Source organism: Cajanus cajan, chromosome 2 (assembly GCF_000230855.2).
Source record: "Cajanus cajan strain Asha chromosome 2, NIPB_CcT2T_4, whole genome shotgun sequence".
NCBI classification, from domain to species: Eukaryota; Viridiplantae; Streptophyta; class Magnoliopsida; order Fabales; family Fabaceae; genus Cajanus; species Cajanus cajan.
Genome location: NC_138518.1, coordinates 43356341 through 43375732, shown reverse-complemented (window position 1 = coordinate 43375732; position 19392 = coordinate 43356341). Strand labels below are relative to the sequence as shown.

Below are 19392 nucleotides of genomic sequence, written 5' to 3'. Positions count from 1 at the left end.
TTACGCCATATCATATCACAATATATCACATCATGGCATATCTTATCTCAGGCCTAAGGCCCAATAAAACCCTAATCCACACAAAGGTACGTGCATTATATATATGAGACTATTATTCACACAAAGACTAACTTTAGCATCAGAGTCTCTTTTGCAGGTGCCTCCCCCATCTTGGAGCACCGACGCATTGGTAAAGGAGGCTCACCAATCTTACTGGACGGATCACCCCTACGGCCAAATTCCGGTAAGAACATTTGGCGCCCACCGTGGGGTCGATCGAGACGACTCTTATCGGCCACCTGCATGGTTTCTACCAGAAGCCACATCAGACGTGCGACTAACGACGCTGAGCACTCAATCGTTATGGACAGCGACGCCACAACCTCAGGAGAATCGGTCAACCGAGTCGACCTAACAACCTTAAGCACGAAGAACGACAAGATTCGTGTTCAACCCCGACGGCGATACCCTGATCGCCCTTTCGACTCTCAACCTAACCCCGGTAGAGCAAAGCGAGGCGAGGCAAACCCGGAAGCAGGACCAACTCCCCTGCGAGGAATAATCGGTACGATTGTAGGAGGTTTCGCTAGAGGAGGCGCCAGCAACTCAGCCCGGAAAAAACACCTGCGTAAGATTAATCGCGTACACCTCACCACCCCCACTTCTCGCCAGAGCTCGCCGGCGATCACTTTCACCGACGACGACTATGTCGGGATCAACCCGGTTCAGGATGACCCCATGGTCATAGCGGTAGCATTGGCCAATTGGGAGGTCCACAAGACCCTGGTCGACCAAGGGAGCTCGGCCGACATTCTATATTGGTCAACATTCCTCAGGTTAGACATCCCTCATTCTCTCATACAGCCTCACACGGAACCCCTCATCGATTTTGCAGAGAAGAGCGTTCACACTCGTGGGTACGTAGACCTACTTACGACCTTCGGAGCTCCTCCGGACTCAAGGCGAGCCATGGTTCGATACCTATTCGTCGAAGCTGACGCCTCCTATAACATCATCATCGACAGACCAACCCTGAACCAACTTAAGGCAGTGGTATCCACTCCACACCTCACCATGAAATTTCTAGGGCACGACAGAAGGATCATCTCCGTTAGAGCAAACCAACAGGTAGCACGACAATGCTACGCGAACAGCCTGGAAACCACTTCGCCAAACGAACAACATAAAAACAACCTCAATGCTCTGGCTCACGCCGACCACGAGGAAGTCACCGACCTCGATCCAAGATCCGACGCTCGCGACGAACGACCCAGCCCCGTCGATGAGCTCAACGACCTTCAAATCGGAAAGCTTCCCGGCCAAACAACAAAGATCAGCAGGCAATTGGCTCCCGAGCTGCGTAAGCAACTCCAGGTAGAGATCCTCAAAAACGCGGACCTCTTCGCCTGGTCCAGTGCCGATATGCCCGACATAGACGCCAACTTTATCTGCCACAGACTAGCGATACATAAGGAGGCAAAACCAGTCACACAGAGGAAGAGGAAGGTAGGCGGCGAAAGACGGGAAGCAGTCATTGCCGAAACACAGAAGTTACTCCACATCGGCTTCATCCGTGAAGTCAGATACACTACCTGGCTGGCAAACGTGGTCCTAGTGAAAAAGAACTCGGGAAAGTGGCGTATGTGCGTCGACTATACCGACCTCAATAAAGCATGCCCCAAGGACTCATACCCCTTACCGAGCATCGACAGGTTAGTCGACGGACCCTCCGGACATGCCCTCCTCAGCTTCCTCGACGCCTATTCTGGGTACAATTAGATAATGATGTACCCACCTGATGAAGTACACACGTCTTTCATCACTGACCACGCCAACTATTGTTACCGGGTGATGCCTTTCGGCCTCAAAAATGCAGGGGCCACTTACCAGCGGTTGATGGATAAAGTGTTCCACCACCAAATCGGGCGAAACATGCAAGTATACGTGGACGACATGGTGGTCAAAACCGCCTCAGCAACGGACCACGCTACCGACCTCGCCGAAGTGTTCGCCCAGATCAGAAAGCACAACATGCGCCTCAATCCAGAGAAGTGCGTCTTCAGCGTCCAAGGAGGAAAATTCCTCGGCTTCATGATCACCAACAGAGGGATCGAGGCCAACCCCGAAAAGTGCAAAGCCATCATACAAATGCAGAGCCCGCAAATAGTAAAACAGGTTCAGCGCCTAGCCGGGCGGCTGGTCTCACTGTCCCGCTTTATCCCCAAGATCACGGAGAGAGCGGAACCAATTTTCACCTTGCTAAAAAAGCCAAATAACTTTCTATGGACCAACCAGTGTGAGGAAGCCTTTCAAAGCTTCAGGGAATTCCTCGCAACCCCGCCAGTCTTACAGAGGCCGGATCACAATACCGACCTCCTTCTCTACATGGCGGTAGCGGAAAACGCCATCAGTGCTGTCATCGTACAAGAGCATCAGCAGACGCAGACACCCATTTACTTTATCAGCCGGGTCCTCCAAGATGCGGAAAAAAGATACCAGATGGTCGAAAAGTTGGCATTGGCCCTAGTCACCGCAGCCCGGCGACTCTGACCCTACTTCCAGAGCCACCAGGTAGTAGTGAAAACCGACTATCCCATCAAACAAATCCTACGAAAACCTGAGCTCGCCGGACGTATGATTGCTTGGTCAATAGAACTGTCCGAGTTCAGCATTCGATACGAGAGCCGCGGACCCCTGAAGGCCCAATGCTTAGCCGACTTCGTAGCCGAGCTCACACCGGCCTCTACTGAAACATCCCAAGCGTGGACCCTGCATGTTGACGGGTCCTCCAACTCCAAAGGAGGAGGTGCAGGCATCATTTTGGAAGGACCAAACCAAGTCACCCTGGAACAATCCCTCAAGTTCGGATTTAAAGCAACTAATAACCAAGCAGAGTACGAAGCCCTCCTCGCCGGCCTGAGATTAGCCCGTGACCTTGGGGCTCGAAGGGTAAACTGCAACAGTGATTCAAAACTTATGGTAGAACAACTCAATGGAACATACCAAAGCAAAGACACCCTTCTACAGCGGTACTTCCATATCGCATCCCAACAGATCTCATCTTTCGATGAGTTCTCCGTAAAACATGTACCGCGAGAACAAAACGCCAGAGCAGACCTCCTGTCAAAACTCGCCAGTACCAAAAAACCCGGTCAACACCGAACCATCATCCAGGAAACCCTGCATTCACCTAGCCTGGAAGACAAAATCGTGAATGCCAACGACAGCGAAGAGCTGGGATGGATGGCGGACATATGGAGCTACCTACAAGAGGGCACCTTGCCTACAGACACAGATGAGGTACGAAGGGTGAGAGTACGGTCAGCAAAATTCATCATCATCAATGGTGAACTATTCAAGCGGGGAATCTCCACTCCGCTACTCAAATGTTTGACCACGTCGCAAGCAACCTATGTCATCAAAGAAATCCATCAGGGAATATGCGGAATGCACACCGGGGCTCGCTCAATGGCAGCCAGGGTGCTCCGAGCTGGGTACTACTGGCCCACCTTAAAATCAGACTGCCAAAATTACATCCAGAAATGTAAGGAGTGTCAGTAATTCGGCAGCGCACACCGACAACCCCCCGAAGCCCTCCATCAGATGATGTCAGCATGACCTTTCTCCCAATGGGGAATGGACATCCTTGGGCCATTCCCCCCCGCGAAAGGCCAACTAAAATTCCTCCTGGTAGCAGTCGACTATTTCACCAAGTGGATTGAGGCATGCCCACTAGCTAAAATCACCACGGAAAACGTGCGGAAATTCACATGGAAAAACATTGTCTGCAGATTTGGGATCCCTCACACTATCGTCACCGACAATGGGCGACAGTTCGTCGCAGGAGAATTCGAGGACTTCCTCCGAGAGCTCGGAATCAAGCACTTCCCAACCTCGGTAGAGCACCCCCAAACCAATGGGCAAGCCGAAGCAGCAAACAAGGTCATCCTCCGAGAACTCAAGAAATGACTAGGGAACGCAAAAGGACAATGGCCCGACATGCTTCCCAGTATCCTCTGGGCGTATCACTGCACCCCCAGTCAGCCACGCAAGAAACACCCTACAGGTTAACTTATGGGGCCGACGCAATGATCCCAGTCGAAATCGGACAAACGTCCCACCGACGACAAGTCTTCAACAACGAACAAAACACCCACGAACTAGCAACCGACCTCGATCTGTTAGACGAGATCAGAGACGAAGCCAAAGTCCACGAAGAGGCCTGCAAACTCCGAGCTTCCCGGAGGTATAATTCCCGAGTCAAACCCCGTTCCTTCCGAGCAGGCGACTTGGTATGGCGACTACTCGGGGAAGCCCGAAAAGACGCGACAGATGGGAAACTCGCACCCACTTGGGGCGGCCCATTCCAAGTTACAGAAAACCTGGAAAACGGCGCTTACCGACTAGAGGAGCTCAACGGAACGCCTGTACCACGAACTTGGAATGCCACCCACCTCAAATTTTACTTCTAAAAATTGTAAAATAAACAGTTTTCGTCGATAAAACGACTCACCCTCTTTTCATTCTTCCTCCATTACTTGCACTTCCTTTTTTCATAATTAAATAGAGGTCGAAAACGAACCTCATAACGATCAATAGAGGTCGAGAACGAACCTTGTTACGATTAAGGGAGGTCGAAAACGAACCCCCTAAAAACAAACGGAGGTCGAATCCTAACAATCAATAGAGGTCGAGCACGAACCTCATTACAGTCAATGGAGGTCGAAAGCGAACCTCCTAAAGACAGAGGTCGAAAACGAACCTCATAACGATCAATAGAGGTCGAGAACGAACCTCGTTACGATTAAGGGAGGTCGAAAAGGAACCCCCTAAAAACAAACGGAGGTCGAACACGAACCTCCTAACAATCAATAGAGGTCGAGCACGAACCTCATTACAGTCAATGAAGGTCGAAAACGAACCCCCTAACGACAAATAAGGGTCGAAAGCGACCCTCATAACGATCAATAGAGGTCGAGAATGAACCTTGTTACGATTAAGGGAGGTCGAAAACGAAGGTCAAGAACGAACCTAATTACAAGTAGTAGAGGTCAAAAACGAACCTCTTAACGACTATCTGGGGTCGAAAACGAACACCACCACTAATGGTTTCAAATAAAACTCGTCGAGACATAAATAAATCTACCACACAACTTTAGGCAAAAAGCCAAAAAACAAATCCAAGCCCCGACACAGCAAATTCGGGAGAAAATCTCAGCACTCGCGTGCACAAAAATTACAACCCATATACAAGGTTAGAAACAAAAAATATATACACATATCCAAGTCACCCTATACAGAGGCATTGTCACTAGAACTATCCTCAACATCGTCCTCCCGGACCAACCGCCCAAAGCGAAAGACCTTTTCCACATGCATTCCGGAAAAGTCAAACCCCGGCGCGAGGAGCCTAGCCTGCCGAGCTGCCTTGAGAAAGCCTCTCTTATGCTCCACCACGACTGCATGCTCAACCTCCTCAAGCCTCTTCCTCAGCGCCGTATTTTCGGCCTCTAGAGCCGAAAGACTCACCCTCTGCCTGGCCACATCTGCCTCCTTGCTACTAAGGACCACTTCGTCGTGAAGACGCTCCTCGGTTATGGACACCAGCTCGCCCCTCAAAAAAGTTACCTCTTCCTCCAACGAACGAACCTGGCTAGCGTAACCTTTATTAGCACGAAGAGCGTCCTCCAGCGATCCCCGAGTCTCGGCAAGATCCCTCCGGGCCGTACTAAGCTCAGTCCCTTGCATCTTCGCCTCAGATAGGGTGGCGGCCAGAACCTTATTCTCCTCCACCAAGGGCTGCACCTGACCCTTCAGCTTCATCAGATCTTCCTGCTGCTTAGACCACTTATGTTTCCAGTAGTCCACAATAGTCGTACCCCTCTGCAGAAAGATTTGGGCAGCATCAAAACTCGCCATGGGCCCGGCGGATTCAAACATCGCCTGGTCGGCCGCACTCAGCGACCCCCTTGGAAAAAACTTTTCAGGCGTCAATGAAGCGCTCCACCAGGAGTCAACCTCCTCCGACGTACTCAAGTGCTCCAACCGCGTTGAAACACCCTCCTGTGCGTAGCGATACGCAAGATAGGGGCGTCTTGGAGACCCCCTCGCTGCAGGGGTAGGAACCCCAGAGCCAGGCTCCTCGTCACGAGGACCAGTCGAAGAAGGAAAAGGCCCCATCTCGGCCCTCGGAACACCGACCCCCGCCGCCGTTGACCTCAAAACCTTCGGAGCCCCCGCGGCCCTGCCCGCCTGCGAAAGACATACAACAGAAAGAGAAACAAGTTTGAGCAAACAAGCTTGAACCACGCCGCACAACAAACCAACAGGTCACAAGCATACGCTGCCTACCTCAACGACAGGGGCAACCCGCCCGACGGTCGGAACCCCCACGTCAGACGCTGTACCAACCCGGCGGCCCCTCCAGAAGACGACCCAACGACAACCTCCACCTACAATAAACATATCCATCTCAGGAAACCGAAGGAAACCATATACATATATGAAAACAAAAAAGAGAAGAGGCAACTCCTTGTTCAAAAGCCCGGGCACATACCCCGGAAGTCGAGACGGACGGCCCGAAAATGGTTGCCGCCCCCTCGGAAGCTACCCGAGCTACCCCCTCGGGCAGAGGCCTCCCGGGCGCGCCCGCCACCTCAGCACCAGCGACCCCAGCATTGGTCTCCCCCGCCTCGCGGGGGACAGCGGCCTCCCCAACCTCCTGCGGAGCCCTCTTCCTTTTCCGATTAACCTTTAGGGGAGCGACCTCCCCGTCCCCCGCAGCATGGGAAACCACAAGCTCAACAACATTGTAGTGATGGCGCTGCTTCCAGTCACGCCACAAATCCCTGCCCACAATGCCTGAAAACAAAGGGCAGACTACGTCAGCAAGCATATAACCCTAGCATGTAAACGAGGTACCAAAATCCTCACCCTCCAAATCCCTTTCTCTGTGCGCCGAATGCTCGAGCGACAGGATGAGCTTGCAATCCAACGGGCGAGGAAGAGCTTTCAAGGCATCAAAAGCAGCCGTCTCTAACGACGTTAGATGCGAGGGGTCCACCCCATGAAACCCAGATGGGTCGCGACACCAGTAAAGGGGAAACCTCGGCAGCCTGCCGAAATAAAACCCCCCATCCTCCAAAGGGTCGACATCAACCAGAGTAACCCGGAAAAACTCCTGCCTATAATTTTTATACGATTGGGAGTAAGGAGTAAATAAACCCCCCTCTTTACCCCCATTCAAGGAAAGAGTCCCATACGGCGGAGCACCCGCCTTCAATTGGTAGAAAGAGAGAAAGACCTGCAGGGATACCTTCATCCCTAGAACCGCGCACAAAAACTCAAACGCCCTCAAAAAACCCCAGTTATTGGGATGCAGCTGACTAGGGGCTGCATTAATGTAATTCAGAAAGTCGCACTCAAACGGCGTAAAAGGAAGACAAACACCCAAATCTCTGAAGAAACTCTGATACACATAGAAAGAGGGGGGGTCGACGGACCTTTTCATATATACACCTTCACCGGCCGAACAAGGCTCCAGGCGAACCACCTGAGAAACGGAGGGATCACAAATCCTGTGCGTTTCCCAGAGCGCATCGACTTCTAAGCTCGAGTCAAAAACACTCGCAAACTTAGCCATTTCACGCTTTACCCACTCATAGCCAGGAAGGCCCAACTCCGAGTCCCCGGGCGGAGGCATCCCTTTTCCCTCCGTGGCGCCTTTCCCAACAACCACCGCCTTGCCGCGCACTCTACCCCTAGCAGAGGTAGAAGAACCACTGCCATGACCACCAGCCATCAAGAAAACCCAAAGCGGCGCAAGAAAGACAAAGAAAAAGGAAAGGGAGAGCAAGCGGAGACGAAACGTGCGCAAGAAGCTGAAAAACACGAAAAAAGTAAAGTGAAAGGGGGAAGAGGCGCGAGAAAAGGAAAAGCCTCTCCCTAAAATTCAAAACCGCCAGGCCACGTGCCAACCAAGGGACACGCCTGGCAGCACATTAATTGCAAGACATCATCACATAACCGTCGCATCCTTCAATGCGTCACTCACACGCTCCAGAAATGGACAGTCGCAGCGCATGGCACCCCCTCAACACATGCGAAAAAGCCACGCGTAAGCCCGGTCTCAGCTCCTTGACTTACGATCTTCGGAGCTCGGGGGGCTAGTGTACTAACCGTATTTCACACCCGGGCTCCCAGCCCGGATTAACGGTGCAAAGACATCCCTGGGCACACACTGAGCCATGTCAGCCCGGTACCTAGAACGCGGCATCTAGGCAGATCACACCCGAACCCGGGGATCTCGTCCCAGGCCGGAACTGCCCGCCAATTACGTCATATCATATCACAATATATCACATCATGGCATATCTTATCTCAGGCCTAAGGCCCAATAAAACCCTAATCCACACAAAGGTACGTGCATTATATATATGAGACTATTATTCACACAAAGACTAACTTTAGCATCGGAGTCTCTTTTGCAGGTACCTCCCCCATCTTGGAGCACCGACGCATTGGCAAAGGAGGCTCACCAATCTTACTGGACGGATCACCCCTACGGCCAAATTCCGGTAAGAACAATTAACAACATTTTTTAGTAAAAAAAAATATAAAGGTGTTAAATAATTTATAAAAATAAGATTACACATCACAATAATATTAAAATAACAATAAAAATCATTAGTTATAATTCATCTAACTTTAGTTTATAAAAAGTTAGTAATAAAATATGAAAAATGAATAACAATGATTAAAAATTCAGAAATAAAAAAATTAATTCTATATATTTTATAAAATCACATAAAATAAAGTAAGTAGAAGTTTCTTTTAGGGGGGAGAAGTTTCTTGGATTTGAAGCAAAGATTCAGAAATATATATAGCAACGACATTGATACATTGTTTTGCAGTTACATTCAACACTTATGGCACCTGTCTTTATACCTCCGAGACAAGGACCGAGTGGAATACCAAGAGTAAGACGTATAAATTTTGGAGACACATACGCTGTGTCGTCAGCTCTAAATTTTGAAGACAGAGCCACTCTCTTGTCAATTGTAAGAAGTCTAAATTCTGAAGACAGAGCCGCTCTGTTCTCAAGTCTAGAAAGAAGTCATAATTCTGAAGACCCAGCCGATGTGTTGTTGTCAATTCTAAATAGAGGTCAGAATTCTTCAATCACTATGTTCTTTTAGAATATTTATTGACTAAATCTATTAATATGCATTCTGCCGCTCAAACATGAGCCAAACTAATTACAAGTAAATTTTGATAAATATTTTTTCAGTTTAACTAAAAAAATCACATCCACATACACACACATTTATTTATATATATATATATATATATATATATATATATTTATTCAATGACTATTTTGTGACGTATTCTAATACATACATTGCACACATTTAAAAAATGAATTTTGTAAATATATTTAATATATCTAATGTAACATTAATTTATTTTGTTAGTAATTTTTAAAATAGAGAAAGAAATTTATGATTGCTAATATAAAATTAAGATAATATTGTTTTTTTTCTTTTCAAAATCTTATTTATGAAAATTTAAATACTTAAAATTATAAAATATTTTTTTAGAAAAACCAAATTAATATGATGTTTTTACAATCTTATCATTATCATTTATTTATTTATTTTTATATATAAATCAAATTATTTTTATAGTAATTAATCTTTATATTCATTTTGATACCATTTTTTTATTGAAATTCAAAATAAATGTAAAATAAAAATTAAAATATAATAAAACTTTTCAAATTAATAATTTTATGATAATATTATGTGTGTGTATAAATTTTATATAATTATATAATTTATGGTTAACAAATCAATTATAATAAAATATGAAAATATATTACTTTATAATTTTGTTAAAATTATATATATATATATATATATATATATATATATATATATATATATATATATATATATATATATATATATATATATATATATATATATATATATATATATATATATATATATATAGAACTTGGAGCAGGACCTAAGGCAATAGTTTCATTAGCCTTGTCTTAACCACGACCCTAGTGCGATCTCAGCATCCACAAACACATACCAAGACACACAATATAGAGCAAATAAGACAATACGGCAAACAAAAGTTTAGAATAAAAGTGCATTAGTCATAAAAAGGATTTTTATATGAGTAATAATATTTTTCACTTCAAATATATGCACATTTGATTCCTTAACGATGATGCTTTTTTTCTATTCTTTCTTGTATTTTATTTTATTATTTTATTTTTTTGCTTGATTTTCTATCGTTTTTAATTATATTTTTCTAGTCTTTATTATGATATAAAATTAAAAAAAAGAAAATTTTAGTTCTTTTTATAAGGTATTTTACAATTTTTATAATTTTTTTCATATTTTTTTTCTTATTAAAGATTATGGGTATATGTGTTTATTATTATTTAATAATAAGAAGAGAAATTAAAAAAAAAATACTCACCTTTTGAACTCTACAATTATCAATAATTTTATTGATATATGGTGAATTAACTTTGATATAGATTATAGGGTAATATCACCATGTCTCTTGTGATAATTAATAATAAGTAAGAAGGATCAAATTAATATTCATCCATCTTACCATGACTATAATTTAAAGTTTCTACACATATATTAAAGACAATAATAAATTAGGGGTGACAAAAAGGTTCAATTCACCTAAAGTAGTGTGAGGTGGGTTGGCCCATCAAAGAAAACAAGTTAAAAAAATATAATCCAACCCACTTAACAATAAATTGGCACGTTATTCGAGTTTAGTGAGTTGGTTAGTTAGAACTAATGAGTTGATAGGTTGATACACCTTGAACACACCCCAATTTAAAAATAAATCTCAATTAAAGCTTTTTAATATGCATTATGAGTTCAACCTATAATTTTATTATTATTTATGAAATTGATTATAAGGGTTATAATTTTTCATGCAAAAGGTAAAAATAATATATATTTCTATTAAAATCAAACACTATACATGAAAATGTACTAGTAAAATATATGTGTTTAAAATAATATATTTTTATTTCATATAAAATGAGAATAATTACCTAGAAAGAGAACTTTAGGCTATAAAATAAAAACATTAATCCAGCACAAGTTCACAACAAATTTATCTTTTAAAAATACAAAATAAAATAATGTGGGTTTGCGAGTTCACACATTAAGTTGATGGATTGGGTGAGTTGGTGAATTTATTTTCTCAACCCAACCTACAAAAATAAGTAGGTCGACCTACCAGGTTCAACCCATATTATCATCTCTATAATAAATGTATCACTTTTTGATATATATTTTTTAACTAAAATAGTCTATTGTCTAAATTTTTTTAGTTGTGGTTGTTGAATAATATATGAGGATACAAATTAAACAAAAATATATTAATATTACATTTAAAAAGTGAGAACGTCACTTATTTTAAAAAAATTTTAAATATTAAAATTATAGTTATTGTAAATGAAGAAAATACATCATCATATATTTTTATAAAACCAACTAAAATAATAACTACCTATATTAATATTCATAATTTAATTATAACTGTCTGAGTTAATATTCATTTTAGCATCCCTATATTCACAAATAAATTTGACTAGTCTTGGATGGTTGGCTTCTATTCTAAAAGGGTATCTTCGTTACGAAAACTCCTGGAGATCTTTAATTCGTAACTTCCAACAAAGGTATGTTTCTTCAAGCTCGGCCGAACATATTAATAAGTAATTTTTTTATCATTATTTAAAAGCTATTTTACATTTTTTTTAATTTCAATTAAAGAAATGGTACTAAAATGAATATAAGGATTAATTTCTATAAAAAAAAGTATAATTTATATATATATATATAAATTAATAAAAATAATTGAGATAATATCGTAAGAATATCATGTTAATTTGTTCCTCTAAAAAAATATTTTATAGTTTTAATTATTTTGTATAAATATTAAATTAATTTATTTTATTATATTCATACCATGTTATAAAATATTTTAAAATATGAAATCACTTTAAGAAAATTATTTGAATTTCAATAAATAAGATTTTGAAAAAAAAATATTGTCTTAATTTCATAATAGTGATGATGAATATATTTTTTCTCTAATTTAAAATTTTTAGAAATTACTAACAAAAAATTAGTGTTTCATTAGAAATATTGAATATATTAAAAATTAATTTATTAAATTTATATAATATATGTTTATAAAGTACACTCCAAAATAGTGATTGGAGTAGTTATCATTAGATGATGAAACTTCTTGATTTTTAATATTTAATTAAAAAATTATTAATTAAAAAATTATTTAATTAAATAAAAATAAAAAATAAATAAAAAAACATGTCTTAGTCCAAAAACTTATTAGACATTGTCCAGGGTGCGATTGTCGCCACTTAAAGAAGTGAAAGAAGCCACAATTCCTATCAAATTTTCTGAAATAAATAACCTGCATTTTGAGGACTTGCCAAACTTAAGGAGTATATCTTCTGGTAACACTGTGAAATTGCCATCTTTGGAGCATGTGATTGTGAACCATTGCCCCATCTTAAAGAAGTTTGGTATGGGAACAATAAAACACTCACAGTTAAAGTCACTCATCTTAGACGGTCAAGTTCAAGTTGAAGACGACATTGATACAAAGATTGCCCATATTTTTGAATTCTTGGTTAGTTTTCCTCTCCTAAAATACTATTTGTTAAGTAATGAAAAATACAAATTTAGTTATAAGTACACAAAAAAGAATTCACACTTAATTATAAATTTCGTTGCTTTTAGTCTGAATTATGTATAATTTTGATTAAATAATTTTTTTAGTGAATTAAATATGCTCCTTTGTATTTAACATTAAGAAAATTTGATTTTGATTAATTTTCTTCTACTTAATTAAAATACTCAAATTCCGCTTTTCTTTCAAAATATTGAAATCCTTTTACTTAAAATTTACCAACCTTAGAACATCAAATTTAACCCAAATTAAAAAAAAAAAGTTCGAAGTGATTCTTCTTGGAATATGTTTTTACAATCTACAAATATTTTAGAGTAAAAGGCAAAAAAAAAAAGTGTAATTAAGTAAAAATAATAAATATTATTAATATCTATATTTTGATGAAACTATATATGAATTAAAAAATATAAAAGTTGAGTGAAGATTATAACAACAACATGCACAATCTTACAGGATTTATTCTCAACAATTATCGAGTACAATATTGGTGATTCTGAGGAATTAAGCAAGGTAATAGATAATATTCAACCTTCACATTTCACCAACTTGATATCATTCTCAGCAAAAAGTTGCGATGAAAGGATAAATAAATTTCTATCTCTTTTGATTAAGAGATCAAAAAAGCTTCAAGTTATCATCATTGAGCAATGCAAAACATTGAAACATTTGTTTGACCTCGAGGAACTTATGCCCAATGAGGATGGATTTGGTAAATATTTCACACAAATAAAGAAGTTGGAATTAATAGAACTACATCAGCTAGCACGCATATGGAACAAAGATCCAACTGGAATTTTTGGCCTAGAAAATCTTCAAATTATACACATCAAAAGTTGCTCCTCTCTGAAATACCTATTCACTCCTTCTGCAGCTGAGAAACTTTCCCAATTAAATGAATTAAAGTTAGAGGGGTGTGAAATGTTAGAGACCGTTGTTGATAATGGTAGCACTAAAACAATTAAGTTCCAAACATTGAGCAAGGTGGAGTTCAAGACCCTCTCAAGCTTGATCAGGTTTTATCACCATGTAGAATTCCCAAGGTTGAAAACTTTGATGATAGAAAAATGTCCTGTGTTGGAAGAATTCACATCTGGTTTTGCAACAACAGATGAATCATTCACAATTGAAGGGGAGTCTTTCTCCGAGTTGAGTGAAGTCAAGATAGATAGTTGTGGCAAGTTGATTTGTGTTGTCTCTTCTAGGACATTACAAGAGTTGGGGAATTTGAAGAAACTCATTGTTAGTCATTGTAATGCATTGAAAATGGTATTCAACATTTGTGGAGAAATATCTTATTCCAATACAGAGCTTTTGCAGCATCTTGATGAGTTGATTTTGACTAATCTACCCAAATTAACTCACATCATCAACAAGAAAGTTGTTAGGTTCTGTCAAAAGATGCAAATCTTACGAGTGAGCCAATGTGAGTCCATTGATTGGTTACCAATATCTCTAATGCTAAGACATATGGAAATCTCTAATTGTGGGGCCTTGGAAAAAATCCTGATGTTCGATAAAGAAGAAGGAAAGGCTACATTTTCTCAATTGAAGTTTATTTTCCTTGAAAACCTAATAAACCTCTCGATTGTCTTTCCTTTTGCATATGAATTTCCATCCTTAGAAATATTGAAAATAAAAAATTGCCCCACCCTAATGACTTTTGTTGAAGTGTCCAATGAGCTGAAAGATCTTCAAGAATCTTGTGTGTCAAGCTATTTCTTTCCAAATTCTGTAAGTTTCGATTTAAATTTTTTGATATTTATAAGCATGTGTGTGTATATGATAAATATGTAGGGAATATATCTAGTGAAAATAAATTCTACATCAAAATAAAAAGAAAATAACATTAATCATTCAATTTTGTCATGAATAGCCAAGATTTAAAAAAAACAAATAAGTCATGTGATGTTTTTAGGTGACCATCTTGATTTTTCGCACGTGATTATATAACTTAAATATACTTTCTCAGTTGATAAATCTCCCCAACACACACCTATGTGAATATGTGTGTGTCTCTCTCTATATATATATATATATTATTTATATTAGTTTTATTTAATATTTGTACAAATGATGGATTGGAAGTATGGATTTGAGTGATATATTTCAATGGCATGAAATAGTGCAATATTGTCCACTTTTATTAGTTTTATTATATATACAAACTATATTTTAAAGTATTGTATTCATATTTGTTCTTAAGCATTGAAATCATTATTTGTTTCTTGCAGTTGTCATTGGATAAATTAAAGGAACTTTATATAATAAATAAGGATGTTGAGAAGCTCTTGCACTACAATATCCCTTCCAAATCATTTTGTGAATTGGAAAATTTGACATTGAGCAACAACAAAGTGTTGAGCTCCATCTCTTCTAGCATGATCAGGCAATTCATCAACTTGAAAAAATTGACTTTAGACAAATGTGAGTTATTGATTGAGGTATTTAACCTCGAAGATGACAAACTAGATTATAATATCGATGAAATGCTTCCTCAACTCAAGGCATTAACATTAAGTAACTTAAGCAGATTGAAATGTTTATGGAACAAGGAACCTCAAGTTCCATTTTTCACCAATTTGGTGTCTCTTTACGTTGTCTACTGTGGTATTCTCAAAAGTTTATTCTCACTTTCTTCTGTTAAAAATCTTGGAAACCTCAAATTACTCAAATTGCAGAGCTGTGAGAAAATTGAAGAGGTAATATCCAATGCAAAACATGAAAATGTGTCTACCATTTTCCCTTCAATGGAATGTCTTGTACTCAAAGATCTTCCAAAGTTAGTTAGCTTTTATCAGCAAAATGAAACTCTGAATTGGCCTAACTTACAAATAGTGAGGGCAATAAATATTCCAAGTATGGAAACATTTTCAAGTGGTAATCTCAACACACCATTGTTAAGATCAGTTCATATAACATTTTCTAAGAAAATTTGGCTTGGAAGTTTGAATAATACCATATCATATATGTACGACAATCCAGGTATGTAAATTCTAATAATATTTAAAAAATATCTCCTATAAAACACATTGATGGGGGCATATTTGTACATCATTTTTTGCATTGTTTTGTTCTCATTGGATTTTATGAGTGTTTTAAATTGGTAATTTGGTTGTGATTCACTTTAGTGGCCTTGAATGTTTTAAATTCTAATTTCTAGTTAATTTTCGTAATTTTCCCCTCCTTGACAAATTGTCTTTCACAGATCATATATTGAGCCTCTAAAGTTGAAATTTGATAATCTTGCTGTCATTGGAAGGCTAAGATAAAGATCTACAAAAGTGTCACTCACAAGCCAAAGCTAGTTCTAACGGTTTAAGGCCCCAAAATGCATTTCAAGTTTCTACCTCTACACTTGAGTGGGAATTCTCATTAAGAGTAAAACTTAGAAGTTTAAACATATGTAATTAGTGGGTTGGGTTTGTAATTAACTGGATTTAGGTTCAATAACTTCAATGTCTATAAATAAGTGTTAATAGCTTGAGTTGTAGACATAATCCTCATTTTTTAGATTTTACACTTGTTTCTCGTGTAAGTTTCTCTCAATTCTCTTTCTTTCTCTCTCCCTATCTCTTTTGCAAATTTCTCTCATATTTTCTTTTTGATTTTGCTGCAATACTTTGATGGAAATACTTAGCTAATCTACTTAATCAATTCAAGGCTTCAAGGTTTTTGATAAAATTTTCATTTTAATTATGATTTAATTTTTCTATACAAATTCTTTATCTTTTTCTCTTCTTTTATAGATCTAATTTCATGATTTGTAATTATGAATTACATTTTTTGATCTAGATTTCAAGTAGATTGATGTCAATTATGTGACACTCTCTAACCCTCATATACAAATTCAAGAATATAATACTAGTTTTCTTAAATACTTTGTTTTTTAAATGGAAACTTAAGGATAAAGGTATCACATTCAAATCTCCAAAATAACAAGACTAAAACTAAAGTATAGAATATCAACTAATATAGAAACATCTTCTAAGGAAAGAAACTTAAGTTCAAAACACAATAAGAATGGAAAAATAGTTCTTAACTAATGCCCTAATGTTATTTCCTATCATAGCATTTCAAGCATAAAACTTAAACTCATCCATAATTAAACTCACCTACACATACACAACAAAACAAAACACCGAAAGAAAAGAAGAGTGAGAATCACTCTAGCTACCAGTGTAGGAAATGATGAAATAGTCACACATATATAACTATGCATATAAAACAACCACAAATATATATTTCTAATTCATAATAATCTAGGCACACTAAACAACATACTTAATCACATGAAACAAGGTTTGTTCCACACATCTCAATATCCATCCAATTCATAATTAAAAAGCAATGAATATGCTATGATCATGCAATGGACAATACTCTCCTAAAACTATATGTGTGTGGCATCGGTAAAATCACTTTATCCTTGATTGAAGTTTAAATAGCCTAGGAGATTATGTTGGGTCAAACCATCACAACACTATACACTAGGTGATAATACACCAGTGTCATGTTAGAATAACTAGATTGGCCAAGTTTCACCCCCCACACATAATGTGGCAAGATTGGAGCTTCCAAACCTAACTATCTCCAAGGTCATGAATCCTGAAGCTTTTACACAAGGCGATCTTCCCTAGTAGCATATTTCACATCCATCACAAAACACATGATGCAAATGATGTATGTCATACAGACTCTATATAGGTCACATAATTCACATTTATATAGTTTTAGATTACATGAGCCACATCACTACTAGACCATTCACCTATACTTTCACACTACTAAAATATACTTAGGCATAGTCACACAATCACTTACACTTTTGTCACATATCACATATCTCACAATTTTAGGGACTTATTTTGGCATCACATACTTTCTCAACTTTCCACACTATACATATAATTTGCTTATCTCAATCAATTAATTCACATGTTTTATTAATCAAGGATAATCTCATTAATTAATCAATTACACATTTTTCAGTTGTAGGCACATGACAACACCTAATGTAACGATCCACCATGGTCTCTACACTTAGTGGAATCGCACTCCCCGTCTCCCAAAATGGTAACCCTAACACGAGGATCAAACTCCCCGTCTCACAGCGGTCACCTCAACTCCAAGCTAGCCCTGACCTGCTCCCTGTAGACCCCTAAAATTGTCCGGGTCGGAAATAAGACTCGAAGACTCTCAAAGACCGAAGGAAAGTCAGCCGGAAGGACTCCTGGAAGACCCTGGAAGACCCTAGGATGATTATTCGTAGGTTTAGAAGTCTTAGAGTAGCTTAAAATAAAGATGTGGGAGGATTGAAGCACAATACGGCCTCCTAGAAGTTCAGTACGGCCGTACTGAACAATTTGAACTACAATACGGCCGTACTGAAACCAATACGGCCATACTGAAGTTTTTGAACTTCAGTACGGCCGTACTCAAACCAATACGGCCGTACTGAAGTTTTTGAAACTTCAGTACGGCCGTACTGAATTCAATACGGCCGTACTGTAGTTCAAATCTTCAGTACGGGCCGTATTGATGTCAGAGGCCGTACTGCGCCTCACTCCTATATATAGGACGTCATTTGGATGTCATTCCAGACTTTTCCACACTTCTTGGACTCTCTTCTGGAGTATTCTGGGGTTTTTGAGCAGTGTTCTGCCCTAGAAGTCTCTCCGAGAGCCGATCCAACGAAGTTCTTGAGTCACGAGCCATTTGCTTGAGTCTCGAACCTAGTCGAAGGGAAATCTTTTTTGATTTCCATAGTAAAGATTAATTTTTAGGGAAGGAGCGAGCGTGTAGTGGGAGGGAGCGCCAAAAAGCCTCCTAACATTTGAATATATAAAAGCACGCTTCAAAGGTTTCTTCTTCAAAATCCTTCCTTTTACTGCTTTCTGATTGTTGCATCGCATGTTTAATTTATTCATCATGTAGATATCTTATTCATAGCTGTTTATAATAAATAGGGGTAATTTAGTAATTTTACACTGTTATTTATGAAATAATCCGTCATAGGGAACCCGAAAGGGGCGTTGTGGGGTGCTAACACCTTCCCCGCACGTAACCGACTCCCTTACCCGACTCTGGTTGTAATGGCCAAGGTTGATTTATGAAATCAATTGCCTTATCCCTTTTTCCAATGTTTTGAGTAAAACATTGGTGGCGACTCCAAGAATCCTTCTTTTGCGAAAACCACTAATCCATGGAGGGTCCCGCTTGGGATTAACATGGATTGGTGAATCATTTAATAAAATTGTTAGTTCGATGAGGTCTCAGTTTGAGAATAAGTCGTTCTAACAATCCATCATTTTTCAAAACCTAAAAAGAGTCCGACCATCGTCGCGAATGCCAAGGTCCGTTTCGGCGGGTGGCGACAGATGGCGACTCCACTGGGGAAGCCTCGAGAGTCAGTCCCATTTAGTGATGGATTATTTCTAAAATAATAGTTTAAAATTACTTCATTACCCCTCGCTTGTATGATAACATGTTTTATTTATTTGGCTTTAATAACTGTTGTATGTTTAAATTTTGCTATTGTTTGAAATACAAACTGCACACAAACCTTTGCACACAACAGTTCCCTCTATACCCGGGGGCACGAGTGGAAAGCCATAGGGAGTGGAT

The 19392-nt window shown here is 39.2% G+C and overlaps 2 protein-coding genes across 2 annotated transcripts; both read left to right on the top strand.

Annotated features, from left to right (window-relative positions):
- The first annotated feature begins 2634 nt into the window (after positions 1-2634).
- On the top strand, positions 2635-3561 carry LOC145954929 (uncharacterized). The gene has a single exon (XM_083069622.1). The coding sequence runs from the start codon at positions 2635-2637 to the stop codon at positions 3559-3561; it is 927 nt and encodes a 308-aa protein (XP_082925748.1).
- Positions 3562-10125: 6564 nt separating this feature from the next.
- LOC114915673 (putative disease resistance protein At4g19050) lies at positions 10126-16328 on the top strand. The gene is made up of 5 exons (XM_083068242.1): positions 10126-11731; positions 12420-12708; positions 13222-14499; positions 15000-15750; positions 15974-16328. Exons 2-5 carry the CDS (start codon positions 12604-12606, stop codon positions 15991-15993), a joined length of 2154 nt encoding a protein of 717 aa, XP_082924368.1. The 5' UTR covers positions 10126-11731; positions 12420-12603; the 3' UTR covers positions 15994-16328.
- Positions 16329-19392: the final 3064 nt, after the last annotated feature.